At 39.7% G+C, this 24,264-nt stretch overlaps 3 protein-coding genes across 8 annotated transcripts in view; 1 reads left to right on the top strand and 2 right to left on the bottom strand.

Moving 5' to 3' along the window:
- Positions 1–2,344, bottom strand: part of LOC121687926 (CMRF35-like molecule 8) — a 31,199-nt gene extending 28,855 nt beyond the window's left edge. The window contains exons 1-2 of one of the 3 annotated variants that reach the window (XM_042067127.1): positions 1,899–2,344; positions 1,404–1,679 (exon numbers count right to left, since the gene is read on the bottom strand). In XM_042067127.1, the coding sequence (XP_041923061.1) occupies positions 1,404–1,679; positions 1,899–2,058 (436 nt within the window). In that variant the 5' untranslated portion in view covers positions 2,059–2,344. The remainder of the gene's footprint in view (positions 1–1,403; positions 1,680–1,898) is intronic. The other 2 variants (XM_042067130.1, XM_042067129.1) reach the window with 2 other exon arrangements.
- On the bottom strand, positions 252–16,692 carry LOC121687929 (CMRF35-like molecule 8). Of its 3 annotated transcripts, XM_042067136.1 has the most exons (5): positions 16,600–16,692; positions 13,467–13,811; positions 12,891–13,247; positions 1,331–1,391; positions 252–1,079 (listed from the first exon to the last, which is right to left on the bottom strand). In XM_042067136.1, exons 1-5 carry the CDS (start codon positions 16,649–16,651, stop codon positions 932–934), a joined length of 963 nt encoding a protein of 320 aa, XP_041923070.1. In that variant the 5' UTR covers positions 16,652–16,692; the 3' UTR covers positions 252–931. The 3 variants fall into 3 exon arrangements, with proteins under 3 accessions (XP_041923070.1, XP_041923071.1, XP_041923072.1); XM_042067137.1 differs by lacking the exons at positions 252–1,079; positions 1,331–1,391 and adding an exon at positions 11,910–12,598; XM_042067138.1 differs by lacking the exons at positions 252–1,079; positions 1,331–1,391 and adding an exon at positions 11,910–12,598 and having other exon boundaries at positions 12,975–13,247.
- Positions 16,693–18,936: 2,244 nt separating this feature from the next.
- Positions 18,937–23,330, top strand: bdh1 (3-hydroxybutyrate dehydrogenase, type 1). 2 transcript variants are annotated; one of them, XM_042067134.1, is made up of 5 exons: positions 18,937–19,174; positions 19,530–19,640; positions 19,834–19,972; positions 20,507–20,662; positions 21,363–23,330. In XM_042067134.1, exons 1-5 carry the CDS (start codon positions 18,962–18,964, stop codon positions 21,827–21,829), a joined length of 1,086 nt encoding a protein of 361 aa, XP_041923068.1. In that variant the 5' UTR covers positions 18,937–18,961; the 3' UTR covers positions 21,830–23,330. The 2 variants fall into 2 exon arrangements, with proteins under 2 accessions (XP_041923068.1, XP_041923069.1); XM_042067135.1 differs by having other exon boundaries at positions 18,938–19,174; positions 20,510–20,662.
- The last annotated feature ends 934 nt before the right edge of the window (positions 23,331–24,264 follow it).

Raw genomic sequence — 24,264 nt, 5'->3', positions numbered from 1 at the left:
CATGTCACATCTGAGTCAATGGGCTACTCTAGTACCAAAAAGACAGGACATGGTCAAGCATATAATTTTTGTTTTATAAAAATGTATTTGTTTTATGATGTAACCTTTGCAGGTGATTTCTCATCTTTTGCTACTGGGAATGTCCAACCGTTCCAGGTTAAACAAATACAGGTCAGCTGAATGTAGCTAGTTTACCTCCAAGCGTTAAACTCAGTGATTATATGAATACTTCACAACTAGTAAAGTGACATTTGATGTAGACTTAAGATATTCATGAAATATTTACCCCATTGACTCAGATGTGACGTAATCAGGTAAGAGGTCTGGAACAAAAATGGACTTTTGTTTTGACAAATTGGACTTTTATTTTGACAAGTTGTCGTTGTTCTGTCTTTCACATTCATTAAAGGTTTGGTATGAATGTTGAGTCAAGTAAAGTTTTACCTTTAAATGTATAATATTAAAATAAAAGCTTGTTTTGTCCTCACAATATTGGTGTAAAATAGAACAGAATATTGAATTACCTGCATAATATAAAAGGCATCATATTCAGTATGACATCAACCACATCACAATAAACAACAAAAAATAAGAATGTGAAATTCATTATCAGCAATTGATCATAATACAGTAGTATACAGTCATCTAGCCATGTAAAAGCATCTAGCTCTGTTGAAATATGGTGCAGTTTAAGACGGGCCATTAGCAGTCTTTTAAGCTGCGAATAAACAACATATTATCAGCGTCTAAACAATGTATCATTTCTGATCAAGGAATTCTGCCTTGAATGCTTTCCTTTGCTCTACTCTTAGTGACTCAGAAGCCCATCACCCACTGCCTGACCTTCAGCTGCAAAATTAAGAATTAAGCAACTAATGGCAGAGTGCACACAGTGCTGCTTCAGGCCAGTCCAACTCAATACTGGGGTTTGTTACTCAGCACTGGGAATAGGAGCATTTCTGTCATCTTTAGATAGAGCAGCTCTGAGCTTCAGGAGCTTCACTGCAGTTATGATAGAGAGAGTGAGACAGACCAGGGCCACAGCAGACTTCAAAAGGGTGCCAAGAATGTGTTTCCAGCTGAAAGACATGTAGACAGTGGCAGTTAGTGTTATTGTTAAATGAGGCATATTATAAAAAAATTATTTAGAAGTTGATCTTGTCAGTGTTCTGGTAGTGATTGTGAAGTTCAGATCACCATTACATTAAAGGCAAAATCAGAAAAATAAATTCAGGTTAATATGAAATAGAATGTAATATTTGACCCTCTGCAGTTCTAATCATATTTCACCATTGCATAAATGTCAAAAGGAAATGAGAAAGAAACTCACATTTCTTTTTCGAGATTCAGAATGGAAGTGCATTCACAGATTTCTGGGGAAATGGAAGTTTCTGGCCTCTTACTGACAGTGATGTGAACAGGCATCTGGAATGTTCCCACAGAGCACCAGTACCAGCCGCTGTTCTTCTCCTGGAGGTTCCTCAGAGTCACTCTGAACACTCCTGCTGCATCTGCTGTCTCCACTAACATTCCATCCACTTCTCCAGCTTTCACACAAGATCCACCAATTCTGCACCACTTCTTCTCTCCACTGAGGTTTCCGTGGAGGCAGTCTACAGCCACAGTCCCACCTTCATATCCAAATACAGTTTGATTCTGAACACGGAGTTTTGGAATATCTGAGAACATGAGTATTAACAGAGTTACAGTAGCCACTGAAGTTTTAAAACATTTCAGTCAAAAACAAATATTGAAATGTCTATGTTCTAGGTTTTGACAAGTGACAGTGTCACTGTGTGGCATGATAGGATGTCAGGACCTACAGCAATACTGTAATACCATTAATACTGTAATTAACACACAAAGGCTGGACATGCTGTGTTAGGAGGAGATCTTACCTTCTGTGTCTAACAATGTGAACACTTTCTCATTATCTGGCCCACCTCCTATAACACCACAATTATATTTCTTAACATTCACGTTAGTATACTGCACTCCAACATCCATCCTCACAGTCATAGTGAAAATGCTGTTGGTGACATCATCACACATAGACATGGTCTTAGAGCTTTTAGTATTCCCATTATGTACTTCAGCCTCCCAGTCTGGATGGTTTACAGCTCCAGTTCCTCGTTGGCAGAATTTCTTATTATCTTTGTACTTCTGGTCATAGAGGAATGGAATGGTGATGCTTTTTCCACTCTGTACACACACTTTAGTCACAGAGCTGAGATGTTGACTTTCTGTGAAATAGATTATATTGACTGGTAAATTCAAATGCAATGACAAATAACCTGCAGAGAAATAATTCTTTTTATGAAAGAGATAGTTATTATCTGGTGGTCCAATGTGGTTCTATGACCAGCTGTCATACATTTTCTACAGGCCAGTGTAAGGTGTGTTTTGCCACATTCCAAATTTGCAAAAAGAGAAGCAAGTTAAAAGCCTGTTTGGCGAGGTCTCTTGCCAGGATCATGGAGTGTTATATGCAGGGATCGTGCAGGAATCTACTGTGCAGGAGTTAAGCAGGATCCAGACGTGCACCCCTATGCTATTCCTAAGATTGGAGGCGTGAGGGGTGGTGGTGGGTTCAAAGTGAGTGATCAAACCAACTGCTACAGCATGAACTGGCAGGCTGGGCATAAACTACCTGATAAAAGTGACGGTGTACTGTAAGTGTGGCACATTTCATCATGCTCCTCCCGAACTTCCGTTTAGAATGCTATTTATTGGAATTCATCTTAATATTCTTAGAGACTAAAATGTTACTCTGAAGTGCATTCTATAGTTCATAGTTAGGAATAAGAGAAGATTATCAGGAAAGCAGACAGCTGTCTTCTATCTTCATTTTCTTGTACAATCAGCCCCTGACCATGTTTAGTTAACATGTGAGGATTGCCTGTCTGAATAGTTTTGAAAGACTTATGTCAACACCCTAAAATGTTGAGTGCTGCGCTTCAGGTTCCCTTGCAGTTGGCATGTAGAGCTAATAGGTCTGGAGATGATGCCATTGACTTCTGTACCTCAGCTAAGTTTTATGCTGCATCATACAGATGTGCATGTGATGTTTATAGATTTTATTTCTTCCTTTTGCACTATAATTCCAGACCTTCTATGAATTGTGGCAACACAGTGTCCCCTCATCTATCTGTAATTGGACCTTCAACTTTCTATTTAACAGGAAACAGTGGGCCAAGTTAGACATGCCCAAGAGACATGTCTAAATATTGATAAATATGGTGCCGTACAGTATGTCAAGGTGGATGACGTCTCTGTGCCTCTACACTGATGCTCCACAGGCCTGTGTGCTCTCTCCCCTGCTGTGCTTTCTTTAATGATTTCATTTTTGGATATTACTCAATTAAACAAAAACTCTCCTAAACACGCATCTCGTCGGTTACTGGTTGAAACACTTTATTTTGCTTTTGAGTGGTTGGCAACCCCTGTTGGTAGCTATTGTTTTTGTGTACAGATCTCGGAGCCTAGGCTGCCTACAGAGACACATTTTTTTGACGGCTTGCTTATGGGGCAGGCAGCTAGTGAATCGTTAGGAACGATTGAATGTGATAATTTATGTTTGGGTCTTTTTTGGGCCTGAAATCGCTGATACAACCTTTAACCTGAAACTGAACACACTGGAGACGATCATTGATTTCAGAAAGAAACCTACCACACTACCCCACTTGAAATACATGGCACCACCATGGTTACCAGCACAAAATTACAAAATACAAAATTCCTGGGCACCCTTTTGAAGCAGGATCTCATCTCACATGTGACAGATACTGTACTGCAGTTATGAAGAGGTCCCAGTGACACTTGTATCGACAACTCTCCCTATTCCAACCACCCCCCCACACACACCTTATATAGAATTGATAAAAAAAAGGGTTGCCTCAACCATTGCCACTTCAGTTCTACACCGTCATAATACAGCAGATACTATGTCTCATCCACATCTTCACACACAGGCGTCATCATAACCTCCAGAGCTTCCTCCCTCAGGCTATAGTCCCCCATAACAAAGACCCTTCTACCATTCCTTCACTGTAAACTGCAGGTCATACTGATGTAAGAGCACTTGTGCAGTCGCTTTGGTGCATTTCTCGAATCATAATAAACATTTGCACAACAGTTCTTTTTAAAAACAATTAGTACAAACTGCACCACATGGATAATCTGCAAAAGCGCATATCTTGCTCAAAATGCTTAGTTTATGCCTCAAAAGCAAATATTCATGCCATTAAAATGGTCAGTGCAATCAAAATGTCATGATGCAACTGTTTATGTCAATATAGTCAAACTGTTTTGTCTTGTCAATAGAACAATTTACTCTTTAAGTATTTTCTAATGAACAATGTGCAAGGCAGCACTATTTTCTATTTCAAAAATACAAAGTTATACACTATTGTGTGTGGAAGGGGTTGACACGGGATATGTGGATGTGGACATGTTGACAGTGGATATGTTTAAAGCTTTTTTCTGTTGACAGACATTGTTACAGTACAAAGAAAACAAAGGCTTTTACATTGTGCAAATGCAAAAATTACCAATATACAGTAAAACACCCCTTGGTCAGAGCTGTGCACCACTGTACATCTTTCAATTGGAGCAGCGGTAGCCTACTAGTTAGCGCTTCGGACTTGTAACCGGAGGGTTGCCGGTTCGAACCCCGACCAGTAGGAACGGCTGAAGTGCCCTTGAGCAAGGCACCTAACCCCTCACTGCACCGGGATTAGTGTGTGCTCCACCTCACTGTGTGTGCACTGTGTGCTGAGTGTCTTTCACTAATTCACGGAGTGGGATAAATGCAGAGACCAAATTTCCCTCACGGGATCAAAAGATTATATATATTTATACTATATATATATATATGCATTCAAATGTTCCTGTCTGTCAGGTCACTTATAGCAACTAGTTATGACAGCTAGTTCAACACATGTGCATGTAATGACAAGATGGCCAAATTGTTTTATGGGTAGGACTATTCAGCAGAGAACCATAGAGCATTTTGACTGACATGACATTAGCCATCGAAAATTTTAAAAAAAGCAGACATTTGTACAAAATCAGTTGTGTGGATGTACGAAAGCAAGATGGGGAGAAACTGCTTCAACTATATGCACAAGTAATAAGATTAAATGTAGTTTGAGCAAACAGTTTTGAGAATATTCTGATCTGAGAAATGTGCCAAAGCAACCGAGAACTGTAGCAAAAAGAATAACCTCAACTGATCCTTCTATTTTGTAGGATTAAGAAACCCATTAGGGAACCTTTTACCTGTGTTTCCCATGATGACGAGAATTAGGAGTAGGAACAGGTGGTATTTCATAGCTGTGTTTATGGGTTTCAGCTGTAGAGAAGAGACGCACTGCTTACAGATACGGAAATACTACTAAAAGGGTTGTTTGAGATTCTCAGATCTTCAGATCTTGGTTCAGACACCTTTAAAAGGGTGTGAATAAATAGTTACACAGTGTAAAAATGTTTCAGTTTATCACATGCTGCAGCCTCCAACATCATTCTGAAAAAATAGTGAGACGGCCACAAAAGAGTAAATACATTATCAGGCATGACGCAGTTCTGCTTTTTAGCAATGTTGCCGTTTACAGTAAGCAATTTAAACATCAGATAGGAGGTATATCTTAGGTCTGTATTTTCTATACAAATGGAAACAAACTTTTTGATTGGTATTGAAGATCAAGACTACAATTATTTATAACAACATTAACATGTATCAGACAACAGAAATAGATGAAAATGGACTTCTGTTTTTTGCATATGTTCAGCAAAAGACAAAAATGGTCTTGTTTCACTTCTGCTTTAGGTAAGCAGCCTTTTGCAGCATTAGACTATATGCCTGCCTGTTCAAAGAAAATAGTGACAATGCCTGTCAAACCAGAATAGTGCTGTTAAAAGTACTAAAAATGCCTAAATTCCTTTATTTTACCCCAGAAATATCCCAAAAGCGTTGGTAATACCTTGGTTAAATTCTTGGGATCTGAGTACATAATGTCTATGAATATTTAAGCTCTAATCCATGACCATGACTCCATGTAACTCCAATTCTTCAACATAGGAAAGACAATAGAATACACAATTTAATTCAAAGGAAAGGGTGTTGACTGTAAGTTAAGGAATGGCTATTAAATAATAGGTAGCCTACTCACCTGAAAATAGCCACATTAAGAGAATAATCAAGAAGTTCCTATCAACTGGAAATGTGTCAAACTTGCCTGCAGGACAGAAACCCATTATCTTGCTCCCACGCACAGTGTTGGATGGTAAGAGTCTCTGAGGATCACACAGAAAAGAGTAGCATCTTGTGGTCACCAGTAGATCACAAGGGCCCTTCAGAGAAGACCATCATGCTAATAGATCATGTAGAGGGAAGGCCTTTACTGTCATTACATTGAAAATATAAATTCCTTGAGTTGCTAAATGCTCCTTGGACTTTCCCTGGAATCATATTCTATGGTCAGATTGAATGAAAATTGAGCTGTTTGGCAACAAACATGCAATGTGGGTGTGGTGTATGAAGAAGAATGGCTACTGAAAAGAACCCCATGTTGTGGGGCTGTTTTCATTTGAAACACCCTGGAAAACTCATTACAGTGCATGGCATAGGCCAGTGTTTCTCAAAGTGTGGTATAGGGACCGCTGGTGGTCCACACGCTATCCCAAATGGTCCGCTAGCAGATGTGGTAAAGTATAATATAGACGAGTTGTTTGCAATATTCCTATCAACTGGAAATGTCTCAAACTTGCCTGGACAGAAACCCATTATCTTGCTCCCACGCACAGTGTGTTGGATGGTAAGAGAGTCTCTGAGGATCACACAGAAAAAAGTAGCACCTTGTGGTCATCAGACCACAAGGGCCCTTAGAGAAGACCATCATGCAAATAGATCATGTAGAGGGAAAACCTTTACTGTCATTGTATTGCAAATATAAATTCCTAGAGTTGCTAAAAAAAGGGGGCCTGCTGGTTAGGGCTTCGGACTTGTAACTGGAGGGTTGCCGGTTCGAATCCCGCCCAGTAGGAACGGCTGAAGTGCCTTTCAGCAAGGCACCTAACCCCTCACTGCTCCCCAAGCGCCGCTGTAGCAGGCAGCTCACTGCGTCGGGATTAGTGTGTGTTTCACCTCACTGTGTGCTGAGTATGTTTCACTAATTCACGGATTGGGATAAATGCAGAGACCAAATTTTCCTCACAGGATCAAAAGAGTATATATACTAAATGCATCTTGGACTTTCCCTGAAATCCTATTATATGTTCAGATTGAAAGAAAATTGAGCTGTTTGGCATCAAACATGCAAGGTGGGTTTGGTGTATGAAGAAGAATACTGAAAAGAACCACATGTGATGTTGTGGGTCTGTTTTCATTCAAAACACAATGGAAAACTCATCACAGTGCATGGTAGGCTAATGAACTTCAAGTAAATCTGGATATTTAATCTGTCTGTCTCTGCCAAGACAAGTGGGTCTTGATCCATCCAGTATCAACCTAGACATATGTGCAGAGCATACAAAAATGGTTTACTGAACTCAGAAAATAGCAATTCAATAACGTGAAGATGGTATTTGACACTTATAACTATCTGTAGCTGTCATCGGTTTATTACCCAGCTGTGTAAATCTGTACAATAGCTTATTGGCTTCATGTAAGACTGGGTCAAGAACTGTACTAGCTGAAATGCTAAAAGAAGTTTGTGTTGGAGCTGTATCAGTGAAGATGGTGTGAAGAATGGGCCTCTTACTGACAGTGATGTGAACGGGCATCTGGAATGTTCCCACAGAGCACCAGTACCAGCCGCTGTTCTTCTCCTGGAGGTTCCTCAGAGTCACTCTGAACACTCCTGCTGCATCTGCTGTCTCCACTAACATTCCATCCACTTCTCCTTTCAAACAAGATCCACCAATTCTGCACCACTTCTTCTCTCTCCACTAAGCTGTTTATCGAAGCCACACCTTCATATCCAAATACAGTTTTCTTTTGTTTTTTTTAAGTATATTTTTTGGGGCTTTTATGCCTTTAGTTGACAGGATAGTGGAGAATGACAGTGAGTGGGAGAAAGAGTCGGGGTGGGAACCGGAAAGGACCATGGGGCGGGAATCGAACCCAGGCCGCCGGCGTGCGGTGCAGGTGCCCCAGCCAGTTGCGCCACGGCTGGGGCCGTCAAATACAGTTTTATATTGTTACATAATTGAAATGGTTTGAAACTTCAGCAAGCAGCCTGGAAAAATTATAAAGGGTGCCCACTCCAACATAACCATTGTGACATGTCCGATTGAACTAATACAACAAATCTGATTTGCGCAAATGAAACGTAACAAATATTCTGGGGATTTTTTTGTTCGTTTTTTGTTTATCCTACTGAATACTATTCTTACTGCTCTGTTTTTATTCTTTATATCATTGGTTCTCAAAGTGTGGGGTGGGCCTTGCTACTAGTGGGAAACAGAGACATGGCAGGTGGGGCGTGATGAAGTGGAGGATATTTTTTTTTTGTGCCCATAATTAACAATGCCTTTCTTTTTTGACAAGGAAGATCATAGATTCAAAACAAAATAATCACACAGAAAACATAGGAGTCATAAACAGACTGACATAGGCTGAACTAAAATAAAATTTTAAACCAGCGGAATGAGACCGGAAATATAACACAATGTGAAATATATATATATATATATATATATATATATATATATATATATTTTAAGTTACCATTTTGCCTGGTTGATGGGGTCATGTGGTGTTTGTAAATCCCCACCAAATGGGTCATGTGGTGTTTGTAAATCCCCACCAAATCCCCTCCAAAGTGGCGAATGACAGAAAAAGTTTGGTAAAGACTTTGGTAAAGATTAACCAGACGATGAATATATGACAACTACGCTATCTATGCTATAGTGACGGTCATAATAAACAACGTTGCGATAACAACAACCACCTTCAAGATTTTATAATGTAAGAGGTTGATCTGTGTGGGATCTTTTCTACCACTAGATGGTAGTGTTTATCCATTTTATTTTGTTAACCTGAGTTTTTACTGTAGTTTTACTAGAGCTTATTTCTTGCTAATTTTTACAAAATACAAGGGAACAAACCCTGAACTTATTTGTTAATAGGCTACAGAAATAGGCCTACTGTCTGTGAGTTAGCTAACCATCTTGGATTATTTTTTCAAGTTTTGTTCTCAATGAATTTCTCTGGAGTGGTGTTACATTGCTTGGCGGCACTTGGTCTTTGGCTTCGTACCTACAGTAGGCCTACGGCCCAAGGGGGCAGGCGAATTCCCGGAAGTAGAAGAATCGACGTAGGCTGGAGGGACCACCTCTCTGCTAACTCCCATAGAAGTCCATTCATTCTAGGATTTTTTTGAAATACCATAACTTCATATAACATATATCCTGTGCCGATATTGTAGCTTCTGTGTAATCCACATAAACACTACAAAGGCAAAACAGACTCCACTACCTCGTCTGTAAACGTTGGTTACCCGTAAGAAGAATGGTTAGCTTGTTCGGTTGGAGGGAAGCTAGCTTTGACGTAATCTCTCTTTCGCGCCGTAGGGAGATAACCGTATTGTTTGGATAAGAAGTTCAGTCCACCTTACTGTCTATGACGGTAACTCATAAGCAAAACCTAGCATACACGACCGTATGTTAAAGGAGAATTCCGGTGTGATATTGACCTAAAGTGTATCGAAACATGATACCGAGTGTGAACGTATGTCTCATAGCCCATCTCGGCTTGTCCCCTGCACTCCAAAATCTGGCGCTAGTTAGCCGATGCTACCAACATCTTTTTCAATAGTGGTGCTTCGGCATCGGGCTAGCCATGCAAATAAATCACTATTTTACACCCATTTACGAGGCTCAATGTATCTCCACACTTCATTGGTAGACTTCCGAGGGCCCTGACATTTAAAACGAGACATTGAGAACTTTGAAAAAGCACTGGTAGTTTACTTACAAGACGATTTATACAGACAGTATCTTCACGAAGTTTAGCGTTTGCAGCCATCTTGAATTTAGTCACGATAAGTCAAGCAACAAGTAAGAATGAACAGCTATGATAAGGGATCAGATTCCAAAAATAATTCAGTGGAAATGCATGGATTCCAGTTGCTGCTACTGGAAGAAACTGGAATCCATGCATTTCCACTGAATTATTTTTGGAATCTGATCCCTTATCATACCTGTTCATTCTTACTCGTTGCTCGACTTATCGTGACTAAATTCAAGATGGCTGCAAACGTTAAACTTCAAAGATACTGTCTGTATAAATCGTCTTGTAAGTAAACTACCAGTGCTTTTTCAAAGTTCTCAATGTCTCGTTTTAAATGTCAGGGCCCTAGGAAGTCTACCAATGAAGTGTGGAGATACATTGAGCCTCGTAAATGGGTGTAAAACAGTGATTTATTTGCATGGCTAGCCCGATGCCGAAGCACCACTACTGAAAAAGTTGTTGGTAGCATCGGCTAACTAGCGCCAGATTTTGGAGTGCAGGGGACAAGTCGAGATGGGCTATGAGACATACGTTCACACTCGGTATCATGTTTCGATACACTTTAGGTCAATATCACACCGGAATTCTCCTTTAAGGTAAAGCATTACACAGAGGCAACCTCATAATAATAAAAAAGTAAACCTATTTTTTTTAAAAACGGCACTAATCATTACAGAGGTTTTCGATGGATTGACCGTAGGTCGGAAAAGTGGAAAGAAGATTAGCTTCAAGGCTATAACTTTTTTGTTTTTTTTGTTGACTGTTTTTGAAGATGATCATGTATGGTAGCTTCAACATTAACACGACTTGGTGAGGATGATATTAATAATAATACATAAATAAATGTTTAACTTTGATGACTTTGAAGGCGAAGGAAGTGTGAGAAGAATTTCTGTGTATCTATCATATGAGTTACAAGATTCAGTTCGATGGCTAACGTCACGAAGTTAAGTGTGAGTCTGCGCAGTACTGGGGGGACCAACTGAAAAATCGTTCTATTTGACTCAGTGCCCTCCCATTGAAAACGACGGAGTCTGTTTGTCCATTTCTTTTACTGTCTATGCTACGGCCGAATTACAGCCAGTTGTCCTTAACCCCACTCCCATTAGTGTCATATATGTCTTACAGCCCCATCAGAAATAGTCACTGGGCTACCTGAGCAGAAGGAAGCCTATTCTGTTCCTACTCTCTGCACACTGCCGCATTGTTGAGCTCACAGTACATTGGGAGGAAGCTGTTGATGAAGCAAATGAGAGGAAGAGGCTGAGTTGGCAGCTGAGACCACATGACCCATCCAGTTGGTTGTTCGGACTTTGTATCAGTGTCCACTAGGCTGCTGAACGACTGGAAATTCATGACCAAGCCCAGACTCTAACTAAATGATGTTTTGTTATATTTAGTTGCAAGTGGATGCTGTCCATGCTGTTTTTTAATCTATTGCAATTATTTTCTCTTCATGACATTGTGTATTGAGGCTACACTTCTGTAATGAAAATAAATATATTCTATTCTATTCTATTCTATTTTAACGTGGTTTGAAAATGGGGTGGCATTTATGTCCCCAGAACCATAAATAATGTCAATAGTCAAATGTGTGACTCTATCTATAACACATGTGTGACTATCTACAACAAATGTGTGACTCACTATAACAAGTTGAGTTGCTAAATATAAAGAAACACTTTATTGTCCATCTGCTAAGTTTTACATTTTCAACATATCATAGCTTTGAAAGTGGATCTATCTTAAGTTTTGTATGCAAACTGAATATTCTTGTGTCTGATTTATTTAGTTTTATGCAAAAGGATGTGCTATCATGCATCACTCATGAACAAAAAATATGTCAGTGTGGTGTAATCATTTCTTAGAAATTGATGAAGTTAAAGCTAAAAAGTTAAAGTTTATTAGAAACACTGAAATATCTAATATCAATACAGCAATGAAGGGTTCAATGTATAATATTAAAATAAAAGCTTGTTTTGTCCTCACAATAGTGGTGTAAAATAGAACAGAATATTGAATTACCTGCATAATATAAAAGGCATTATATTCAGAAAGACATCACAATAAACAACAAAAAATAAGAATGTGAAATTCATTATCAGCAATTGATCATAATACAGTAGTATACAGTCATCTAGCCATGTAAAAGCATCTAGCTCTGTTGAAATATGGTGCAGTTTAAGACGGGTCATTAGCAGTCTTTTAAGCTGTGAATAAACAACATATTGTCAGCGTCTAAACAATGTATCATTTCTGATCAAGGAATTCTGCCTTGAATGCTTTCCTTTGCTCGACTCTAAGCCCAGTGACTCAGAAGCCCATCACCCACTGCCTGACCTTCAGCTGCAAAATTAAGAATTAAGCAACTAATGGCAGAGTGCACACAGTGCTGCTTCAGGCCAGTCCAACTCCATACTGGGGTTTGTTACTCAGCACTGGGATTAGGAGTGTTTCTGTCATCTTTAGATAGAGCAGCTCTGAGCTTCAGGAGCTTCACTGCAGTTATGATAGAGAGGGTGAGACAGACCAGGGCCACAGCAGACTTCAAAAGGGTGCCAAGAATGTGTTTCCAGCTGAAAGACACTGAGACAGAGTCTCAGTTAGTGTTATCGTCATATGAGGTATATTATGAAAAAATACATTCAAAGGTTGGTCTTGTCAATGTTCTGGTAGTGATTGTGAAGTTCAGATCACCATTACATTAAAAGCAAAATCAGAAAAATGAATTCAGATTAATATGAAATAGAATATTATATTTGACCCTCTGCAGTTCTAATCATATTTCACCATTGCATAAATATGAAAAGGAAATGAGAAAGAAACTGGCATCTGGGGAAATGAGAAAGAAGTTAGTATATCCATCATGTGTAAATACCAGCTGAACTGTTATTAGACATCTCTGTTGTTGGAGATGTCTGGAGTGTTGGAGTGATGGTGGTGTGAAGAATGGTCCTCTTACTGACAGTGATGTGAAAAGGCATCTGGAATGTTCCCACAGAGCACCAGTACCAGCCGTTGTTCTTCTCCTGGAGGTTCCTCAGAGTCACTCTGAACACTCCTGCTGCATCTACTGTCTCCACTGACATTCCATCTACTTCTCCTTTCAAACAAGATCCATCAATTCTGCACCACTTCTTCTCTCCAGTGAGGTTTTTATGGAGGCAGTCTACAGCCACAGTCCCACCTTCATATCCAAATACAGTTTGATTCTGAACACGGAGTTCTGGAATATCTGAGAACATGAGTATTAACAGAGTTACAGTAGCCACTGAAGTTTTAAAACATTTCAGTCAAAAACAAATATTGAAATGTCTATGTTCTAGGTCTTGACAAGTGACAGTGTCACTGTGTGGCATGATAGGATGTCAGGACCTACAGCAATACTGTAATAACATTAATACTGTAATTAACACACAAAGGCTGGACATGCTGTGTTAGGAGGAGATCTTACCGTCTGTGTCTAACAATGTGAACACTTTCTCATTATTTGGCCCACCTCCTACAACAGCACAACTATATTTCTTAACATTCACGTTAGTATACTGCACTCCAACATCCATCCTCACAGTCAGAGTGAAAATGCTGTTGGTGACATCATCAGACATAGACATGGTCTTAGAGCTTTTATTATTCCCATTATGTACTTTAGCCTCCCAGTCTGGATGGGTTACAGCTCCAAATCCTCGTTGGCAGATTTTCTTGTAACCTTTGTACTTCTGGTCATAGAGGAATGGAATGGTGATGCTTTTTCCACTCTGTACACACACTTTAGTCACAGAGCTGAGATGTTGACTTTCTGTGAAATAGATTATATTGACTGGTAAATTCAAATGCAATGACAAATAACCTGCAGACAAATAATTCTTTTTATGAAAGAGATAGTTATTATCTGGTGGTCCAATGTGGTTCTATGACTAGCTGTCATACATTTTCTACAGGCCAGTGTAAGGTGTGTTTTGCCACATTCCAAATTTGCAAAAAGAGAAGCAAGTTAAAAGTGTGTTTGGCGAGGTCTCTTGCCAGGATCATGGAGTGTTATATGCAGGGATCGTGCAGGAATCTACTGTGCAGGAGTTAAGCAGGATCCAGACGTGCACCCCTATGCTATTCCTAAGATTGGAGGCGTGAGGGGTGGTGGTGGGTTCAAAGTGAGTGATCAAACCAACTGCTACAGCATGAACTGGCAGGCTGGGCATAAACTACCTGATAAAAGTGACGGTGTACTGTAAGTGTGGCACATTTCATCATGCTCCTCCCGAACTTCCGTTTAGAATGCTATTTATTGGAATTCATCTTAATATTCTTAGAGACTAAAATGTTACTCTGAAGTGCATTCTATAGTTCATAGTTAGGAATAAGAGAAGATTATCAGGAAAGCAGACAGCTGTCTTCTATCTTCATTTTCTTGTACAATCAGCCCCTGACCATGTTTAGTTAACATGTGAGGATTGCCTGTCTGAATAGTTTTGAAAGACTTATGTCAACACCCTAAAATGTTGAGTGTTGCGCTTCAGGTTCCCTTGCAGTTGGCATGTAGAGCTAATAGGTCTGGAGATGATGCCATTGACTTCTGTACCTCAGCTAAGTTTTATGCTGCATCATACAGATGTGCATGTGATGTTTATAGATTTTATTTCTTCCTTTTGCACTATAATTCCAGACCTTCTATGAATTGTGGCAACACAGTGTCCCCTCATCTATCTGTAATTGGACCTTCAACTTTCTATTTAACAGGAAACAGTGGGCCAAGTTAGACATGCCCAAGAGACATGTCTAAATATTGATAAATATGGCGCCGTACAGTATGTCAAGGTGGATGACGTCTCTGTGCCTCTACACTGATGCTCCACAGGCCTGTGTGCTCTCTCCCCTGCTGTGCTTTCTTTAATGATTTCATTTTTGGATATTACTCAATTAAACTAAACTCTCCTAAACACGCATCTCGTCGGTTACTGGTTGAAACACTTTATTTTGCTTTTGAGTGGTTGCCAACCCCTGTTGGTAGCTATTGTTTTTGTGTACAGATCTCGGAGCCTAGGCTGCCTACAGAGACACATTTTTTTGACGGCTTGCTTATGGGGCAGGCAGCTAGTGAATCGTTAGGAAAGATTGAATGTGATAATTTATGTTTGGGTCTTTTTTGGGCCTGAAATCGCTGATACAACCTTTAACCTGAAACTGAACACACTGGAGACGATCATTGATTTCAGAAAGAAACCTACCACACTACCCCACTTGAAATACATGGCACCACCATGGTTACCAGCACAAAATTACAAAATACAAAATTCCTGGGCACCCTTTTGAAGCAGGATCTCATCTCACATGTGACAGATACTGTACTGCAGTTATGAAGAGGTCCCAGTGACACTTGTATCGACAACTCTCCCTATTCCAACCACCCCCCCCCCACACACCTTATATAGAATTGATAAAAAAAGGGTTGCCTCAACCATTGCCACTTCAGTTCTACACCGTCATAATACAGCAGTCACTATGTCTCATCCACATCTTCACACACCAGGCGTCATCATAACCTCCAGAGCTTCCTCCCTCAGGCTATAGTCCCCCATAACAAAGACCCTTCTACCATTCCTTCACTGTAAACTGCAGGTCATACTGATGTAAGAGCACTTGTGCAGTCGCTTAGGTGCATTTATTAAATCATAAACATTTGCACACCAGTTTCTTTGGTGCATTCCTCAAAACAATTAATGCAAACTGCACCGCATCTGCAAAAGCACATATCTTGCTCAAAATGCTTAGTTTATGCCTCAAAAGCAAATATGTATGCCATTGAAATGGTCAGTGCAATCAAAATGCCACTGTTTATGTCAAAATAGTCAAACTGTTTTGTCTTGTTATATAACAGTTTACTCAGTCTGTAAGTATTTTCTAATGAACAATGCGCAAGGCAGTATTTTCTATTTAAAAACTAGTTATACATTATCGTGTGTGGAGGGGGTTGACACTGGATATGTGGATGTGGACATGTGGAAGACAGTGGATATGTTTTAAAAGCTTTTTTCTGTTGACAGATATTGTGACAGTATAAAGAAAAAAGGCTTTTACAGCATTGTGCAGATGCAAAAATTACCAATATACATATTCATTGCTGTGCTGAGCTGTGCTGTACATCTTTCTATACATTCTGACGTTCCTGTCTGTCAGGTCACATATGCTTATATATGCTAGACAGATAATGATGACTAGTTATGACAGCTAGTTCAACACATTTGCATGTAATGACACAAGCGATGAAATAAGGCAGGACTATTCAGCAGAGAACCAGTATAGTGTATTTTGAGACACTAGCCATTAGAAATAAAATAAAAAAAACAGCAGACATTTGTACAAAATCAGTTGTATAAAAGCATTGGCATTTGCTATTTGTTCAAGATGGGGAGAAACTGCTTCAATCATGTGCAAGTGATAAGAGGAAATGGAGTTTGAACAGTTTTGAGAATGACCATTCTGATCTGAGAAATATGCCAAAGCAACTGAGAAAAAGTGTAATAAAAAGAATAAACTCAACTGATCATTCTATTTTGTAAAATTAAGAAAACAATTAGAGAATGTTTTACCTGTGTTTCCAATGGTGACTAAGAGTCTGAGAAGGAACAGGTGGTACTTCATAGCTGTGTTTATGGGTTTCAGCTGAAGAGAAGAGACATACTGCTTACAGACACAGAAACAGTACTAAAAGGGTTGTTTGAGTTGAGGTTATATTAATAAAAGGTGGGGTTGAAGACTCATGGGTTGTTTATTCACACCTTTACAAGGATGTGAATGGACTTGCATATGTTCAGCAAAAGACAAAAATGGTCTTGTTTCACTTCTACTTTTTTGCTGCATTAGCATACAGTATGCCTGTATGCTCAAATAAAATGGTGACATTGCCTGTCAAACCAGAATAGTACTGTTAAAAGTACTAAAAATACCTCATCATAATGTGCAAATTTTGCAGAATATTAACACATTTTGAATAATAGTGGTATTCACCAGGTACCCAACCTACATATATTTATCATGTAGGCTACATATTTCCATTATCCAGGGCCTCACACATTTATTGGCATCTCTGGTAAAGTAGAGTGCAGTATAGCAAATGTGCCACAATTATTGCCAGAATTGTTGACACCCCTAAATATATTAAAGATAAAATATAACTTAAGCTCAAAAGTTAATTAGATTGTCTATGAATGTTCGTGCTGTAATCCATGACCACGACACACGTAACTCCAACGCACAGTGTGTCTGATGGTAAGAGTCTCTGAGGATCACACAGAAAAGAGTAGCATCTTGTGGTCACCAGTAGATCACAAGGGCCCTTCAGAGAATACCATCATGCTAATATATTAAAGGGAAAACCTTTACTGTCATTACATTGCAAATATAAATTCCTAGAGTTGCTAAATGCTCCTTGGACTTTCCCTGGAATCATATTCTATGGTCAGATTGAATGAAAATTGAGCTTATTATTGTTATAAATACACAACGACTGAATATACTGTGTCAGGATGAGATCTTACCTTCTGTGGCTAACAATCTGACAGATATCTGATTATCTCTTCCACCTTTTAACGACAATCATAAACCAAAGGATCCCTCACACTGATCACTGGAATCACAAATACAATGACTCCCAATGCTCTTTCTCACGAGACACCCTGTAAATTAACATCAGGTCACTTGGTTGTTTCATTCCTTTTGTGTATGTTTCAAAATGGTCGGACCCCTACATTTCTGCTCTTGCTGTACAAATAAAACATCCACAATGGTATTGTGTTAAGCCAATACAAAATGTTAATTACATTGAAAGATAAAAAATAACAATAACCAACCACCTTCAAGATTTTCTAATGTATGGTTGATCTGTGTGGGATCTTGTCTACCACTAGATGGTAGTGTTTATCCATTTAAAAAATAAAAATGTCAGTATAACAATGACTCATATATAGGCTAAGTCAATCTCAATTACTAGGCCTATATAATTCAGACACAACCTGTTGTTTCCAAAATAATAATGGTGCAGTCATGAAAACATAATTTGGGTTGGAAAAATTACAGAAATCTTCCCCCACTGACAAATGTCGGACAACTGGAAGCATCCAGTGGCCCATCCAGTTGGTTGTTCAGGCTTTGTATCCATGTCCACTAGGCTGCTGAAAGAGTAGAAATGCATTGCCGGACTCCAGCTACCTGATTTATTTATGTTTTACTTGCACATTTACATATTCATGTCATATTTACAACAAATATTAGAATTTGTGTTTTTTGGTCTAAATTTCAATGGTCTAAAACAATGGTCTCCAACAATGGTCTCCAACAGTGAAAGTAGCTCTTGGAAGAAAAAAGGTTGGAGACCCCTGGTCTATAAGGACTGTATAGAGTAGGCTAATTGGGTCAAAAATAAACACATTGTTGCCTGATGTGGGCCTAATGATGTTGGATTTTCTGGATTTGTTGGCCTATGTGGTTTGGCAAATACCACACAAAATACTATTTGTTTCGCCCGATTGGCAGTGATACCCATCTGGTGTTTGAGTTAAGACTTATATCTGTAGGCCTAGGCTAGGCTACAGGCAGTAGGCCTACTCAATAGGCTACCTTTTTGCATGAAAGTGCATGTTGGCCAAAATGCTGTGAAACTGCTAGGATGTGCGTGGTTGGGAAGCAAATTATAGTAGCCTAAGTCTTTAGAAATTATACCCTGACCTGAGAAATGTATGCCTATAAATAAAGCAACTGAGAAATAGCTATTTCAATTCAATGAATCTATTTTTACCCTGGGCTAGACCTTATTTTATTTATTCTGTCCTTGGACATTCAGGGAGAGATCTGTAGGCTACAAGTGCGCCTCTGGGAGCGCAACAGGCATGAGGATGACGTTTACTCCCCAGACCCAACCCCTCTATAATTTTGTCAACAGTAGAACTTCTCAAGATGGCTCCGCTACCTTATGTGCGAGTCGCGCTCCTGGTGGGCTTTTCTGTATTTCTAACCATTGTGTTGGGTTTTGGTCTACCAACAGCACTCAGTTTTTTAGCGAGGTGCTGTGGTTATCCCGACGCTAGCGTGACTGAATGCGTTGTCGCAGTGTATTTAGTATTCGTTGTGTATGTTGCAATGCCTCGATTACCAAGGGGTACGGTTAAGGTAAGGGGGTTGGTTTGTCTGAGTGAATGAGTTGGTAGCCATTCACCTGTCTACGTTAGATCACTGTAAGGCCTAGGCCTACTGAATGAATGTTGTACAGGTAAAGCTAATAAGCTATGTAGGCTATTGTCTATCGCAAACCTTTTACAACCATCTACATCGCAACACTGATATGCTTGTGTGCAATAAAACACCGATCACACTTAGTTGATGTTATTACAGCATATTGAGGATGCATTTACTCTTCAGACGACATTGTAGGTTAATAGCCCACGGGAATTGTCTCTTTGAAAGGAACTAGCAGCGCAGCCGTTAAGTTATGCAACATTTCATCATGTCTTCTCTCCCTCCTCAGATTGAGGGCAAAGCCGTTTTCATTACTGGCTGTGACAGTGGATTTGGTCATGCGTTGGCGAAACACCTTCACAAAAAAGGTTTCATTGTGTTTGCAGGATGCTTGTTTACGGTAGGCATGCAACTGTCAAAAGTCTGCTGAATAAGGCCTTGGCATCTGTACTGTCACTATGAATTGAAGCCGGTATTATTACAAGTGTATGGCAACATTTCCTACTATTTGTCACTGTAGCCTATCTCTATGTCATACTTTATTCACTAATATGTCATGTGTGAAAGGTTTCTCCTTTGGCTTGGCTCTGCAGGAGGATGGGGATGGTGCAAAGGAGCTGAAGGAGATGCACTCTGAACGAATGAAAGTCCTACAGCTGGATGTGTGCAGCGAAGAACAGGTGGCAGAGGCTGCAGAGTTTGTGAAGGCAAATCTAGAGGATTCAGGGAAAGGTAGGCTACATTATGGCTGCGTTTGGGGGTGGGTAGTTGGGGTGGGAATCCATTCTTTCGTGACTGATAGTGTCCAGATGATGGTTTTACAAATGACTGCTATCTAAGGAGGAGGTGAAGCTTGTGCTTCTTGTCAGGCCATCACTGTAAATAAGAACTTGTTCTTGGTTCTGCCTGGTTAAATAAAGGTGAAAAAAAAAAATGGCTCGCACAGATTCTTTCTATTGCTACTTTTGACATGACTACAGAAGATAGATAGATAGATACTTTATTGATCCCCAAGGGGAAATTCAAGTGGATGTATGCATAGAATGCAGTTTCAGATAAGCATCATAGTGTAGGCTAGACTTGCTCCAGCCAAAGAAAGTCACATATGCTCAAATGGTGAATTACCTTGGTTCTCTTCTCTCCCATGCAAATTCTCAACTCAAACGATGCCATTAATTCAATTAAAACACTCCTCATCTAGCAGTTTGCAGTCGAAGATGACTGGACTGAATATTAATGTGTCATCATCCTCATTTCTTTTCGGAGCAGGTCTGTGGGCCCTGGTTAACAATGCTGGTGTTTCCACTTTCGGCGAGGTTGAGTTCACTTCCATGGAGACATACAAACAGGTGTCAGAGGTCAATCTTTGGGGTACCATCAGGATCACCAAGGCCCTACTGCCACTCATCCGCAGGACTAAAGGTGAGGAAGGCTTGTTAGATAGAAGGTGTGGTACAACTATTAAGTATTCTCTTGTCAGTTACAGTTGTTCCACTTCTACTTACTACTTTCCATATAAATAAATTCCTTGTACTCCCAGTACTTGGCAAATTAGACCAGCAAGGTGATTTTAAGGTGATTAGAGTAAATATGTAGTTCTGTGAAAAGGGATTTGTCTTAACACAGTTATTTTTAATTCTCCATTAATGTGTCCATCTGTTTAGATTTTTAAACATTCTTTTATACATACTTTGTATGTTATTGATTGATAAATAAAAAACTAAAAATTTAATGTTAAAGCATGCTATCATTACAGCATTGTTTCAAACATACCTAGAACTTTGGCACTGTACATCCCCATTTTTGGCTTGGTCAATCTTTCACCACTATTCAGAAGAATGCTGGGGAGTTTGGTTGAAGAAATGGACTTTGGCTAATTCTTTCTGTACTTGCACTGGATATTAACGTTAACTCATTTACTTGCATAGGCAGCTTTGCTTTAACATTACAATTTTTTTCCTCTGGATTAGAGCATTGATTTTCCAGTTCATATTTAATGTGGGACATTTTAACATTTTTATCAGAGAACTTCCTAGGATCTGGCCAACAAAATGGCACAATTATGCAACATTCAACCTGTTTGCATGATCAAGCCAAATGTGAAAATGTTTGTTCTTCTCAGGGCGTGTGGTCAATTTGGCCAGCATGTATGGTCGGATGGGCAATGCACTGCGCTCACCCTATTGTATCTCCAAATACGGTGTAGAAGCCTTCACCGACTGCCTACGCTACGAGATGAAGCCCTGGGGTGTCAAAGTGTCACTAATAGAACCGGGTAACTTTGTGGCAGCCACCGGCATACTGTCACGGGACCTGGTTGCTGCCACTGCAGACAAACTGTGGCGAGAGGCGCCTCCTGTAGTCCAGGAGGACTACGGCAAGTCCCACTTTGAGCAGCACATGGCCCTGATGCGCTCCTACTGTGGCAGTGGCCAGAGAGATGTGGCGCCTGTGCTTGAGGACATCACTGATGCCATCGTGTCCCAGCGGCCTTTTACACGCTACAACCCCATGGAGCCCCACTGGTGGATCCGCATGCAGGTCATGACCCACCTGCCTGCAGCCATCTCTGACCGACTGTATTTCTGAGAAACAGAAAACAACACCCAGATACCGCAAAACATCCTATTAGTCAGTCCTGTTTTGTATCATGTAAAAGGATTGCTGCAAAGATCAATCAGTTTAGATTTTTTGTCTAACAGTTACAACAGACACGTAACTGAAGCATTCCGTTCTGCTGCAACAAATAGCTTCCACTATAATCAATAGAACTGGCTACACATAATAGCAGCGTGTATGTTCGGAAAATTACACCAGTCTTCTAAAACTATTCTTTACGCTACGGGAACAGAGTGCTTCAGTTACAGACCCTGTGTAGCCCAGTGTTATCATTCCTGATCATTGATATTCCATATGGCCAGTAATTCCTGTCTGCCTTATATGAAAATGTGAACTATGAATAGAGAAATATTGAGAGATTTCTGAGAAAAATATATATTTTGAGTGCCCACAAGAGTATTGGGTATGCAGTGTGTCAAAATTTCGGAGGAAATTTGTAAATCATGTTGATGACATTTCTCTGCTAGAACTATTCTTTCTGGTGCCATTTAAAATTGCACCACCTCTTTTTTTTATTTTTCTAACACCAGAATTGTTGTTTGAAGGTGGTTTTGTTTTTTTTACTGTTTGCACTTGAGTTGATGAGTTATATTCTTCATTTACTAGCAGAATTAAATGAGATCATTTTGATCATGTTGATGAAATCTGACAATGCAATATTGTTTTAACGTGTTACCATAAATATTTTTATGGAGATATTCCTAGAGATGGATTTATGTAAACAAGTAATTAATATCCCAAAGGCAGCTGTCTAAAGTAGAAAGGCACATTGTGTTAGTGGGACTCTGGGCACAGTCAGTGGTGACCAGCACTGCGCTCACCATACTGCCTGCAGGGGTCCCTTATAGTCCTGTCCATCTCTGGCTATGAGTATTATAAATACTAAGAAAGACATCACATGGTGCAATTGTGAAGCACAAACAGGGCCTTTTTATATATGGCTGTATTATAAAAAAATAAAAAAAAACTTTTTAATGGCTTAATGAGTTGAATGATGAGATGCTGATCATCACCAACCTACTTTTCTGATGTTCTTATTGGAACCACTTGGGGGCACAATTGTTACATACTTGTAAGTATAAAATAGACAATAAAATACAATCAGTAGGAGTGGAATTCTGAGCTAAATGAGTACTCTTTCAGGATTTTTTTTTTTTAAATGGTGTTACTGTAAACATTTATGTATTTGGTTGGCTATACCTGCCATTTGTATGTCCTTTATTACATATTATGCATGACGGCAGTCCACAAATTAGAGACTGAAATATTGTGTGAGTTATGGACCTCGCTAATAATCTTAGCACAATAATCTTATGATCTTGTTATCACTAATATAGGCTATATTTGTTAATACTAATGTATGATAATAATAATGTATGATCACTGAAGTGAACCACTCATTCAGAGTTTTAATTTGAATGCTAAAACACTTGCTCCGCTGGAGTGGCTCCTTAAAAAACTGCTATCTGAATCACTGTCCGAGTTTGTAAATAACACAGGTGCTTGAATGTATAATTTCATGAGGTGTAGGAGTTATAACTGGGGGGAAAAGCAAACAGAAAGGGTAATCTGAAGGACATCCTTGTTTGGCACTTAGCACTCAGCTGTTACGATTAAGCTGCAGTTACATGCATGCCGCTGAATAAACACACACACACACACACACACACAGAGAGATACAAGTTATCAGTCACACAGCCAGCATCATAAATCAATCAGTGCCAAGACTCAACAGTAAAATGAGCCTCAGGACGGAAGTTTTCCCACTTCGGGTTGCTGCCCATTTGAATCCAGCACAGAGGCATAGCTCATCACGCACATGCAAAGCAGCAGATCCAGATGGAGCAGTGATGAAGCGCTGCAGCAGGTGAAAGCTGGGATCAGGAGGGCCCCACCATGGATGACCGTCCATGAGCAGTATAGGCCCACATTAAATAATCACACTCCTGTTGTTTGAATGTAATTATTTGACAGCTTTCAGTTTTCAAATTCTGTATTCATTAATGCATAATGAGTACATTAATACATCATGTCCTTCTGTGTTGTGTGTGTGTGTCAGGGGGTGTTACTGAAAGAGTGTTGGAGCATAAAAGGAGTAGGCCTATTCAGACACCCAGCAGTGTTCAAAGTAATAACACTGGCTAACTTGGCAAATCTGGTCAATCGTAAACTCTTAAGTACATGTGGCAGCAGCAGCCCCAATGATGGTGAATAAATGTAGACAGTTCAGTCACCTCTCAGAAATGGTACTACAGTTGCTTGTTGAATAAGATAAGACTTCTTTCCTCCACAAGGATGCAAAAACACGCACATTCTCGGCACAACCCTCTCTCCACTGTGCTGATTAATACTCCAGACTAGTGCGTACTCCCCAGACATACGTTCTAGATCGGGCTGCTTTTGTT

This window comes from Alosa sapidissima, chromosome 17, assembly GCF_018492685.1.
Source record: "Alosa sapidissima isolate fAloSap1 chromosome 17, fAloSap1.pri, whole genome shotgun sequence".
NCBI classification, from domain to species: domain Eukaryota; kingdom Metazoa; phylum Chordata; class Actinopteri; order Clupeiformes; family Clupeidae; genus Alosa; species Alosa sapidissima.
This window is presented reverse-complemented; position numbering and strand designations above follow the sequence as displayed.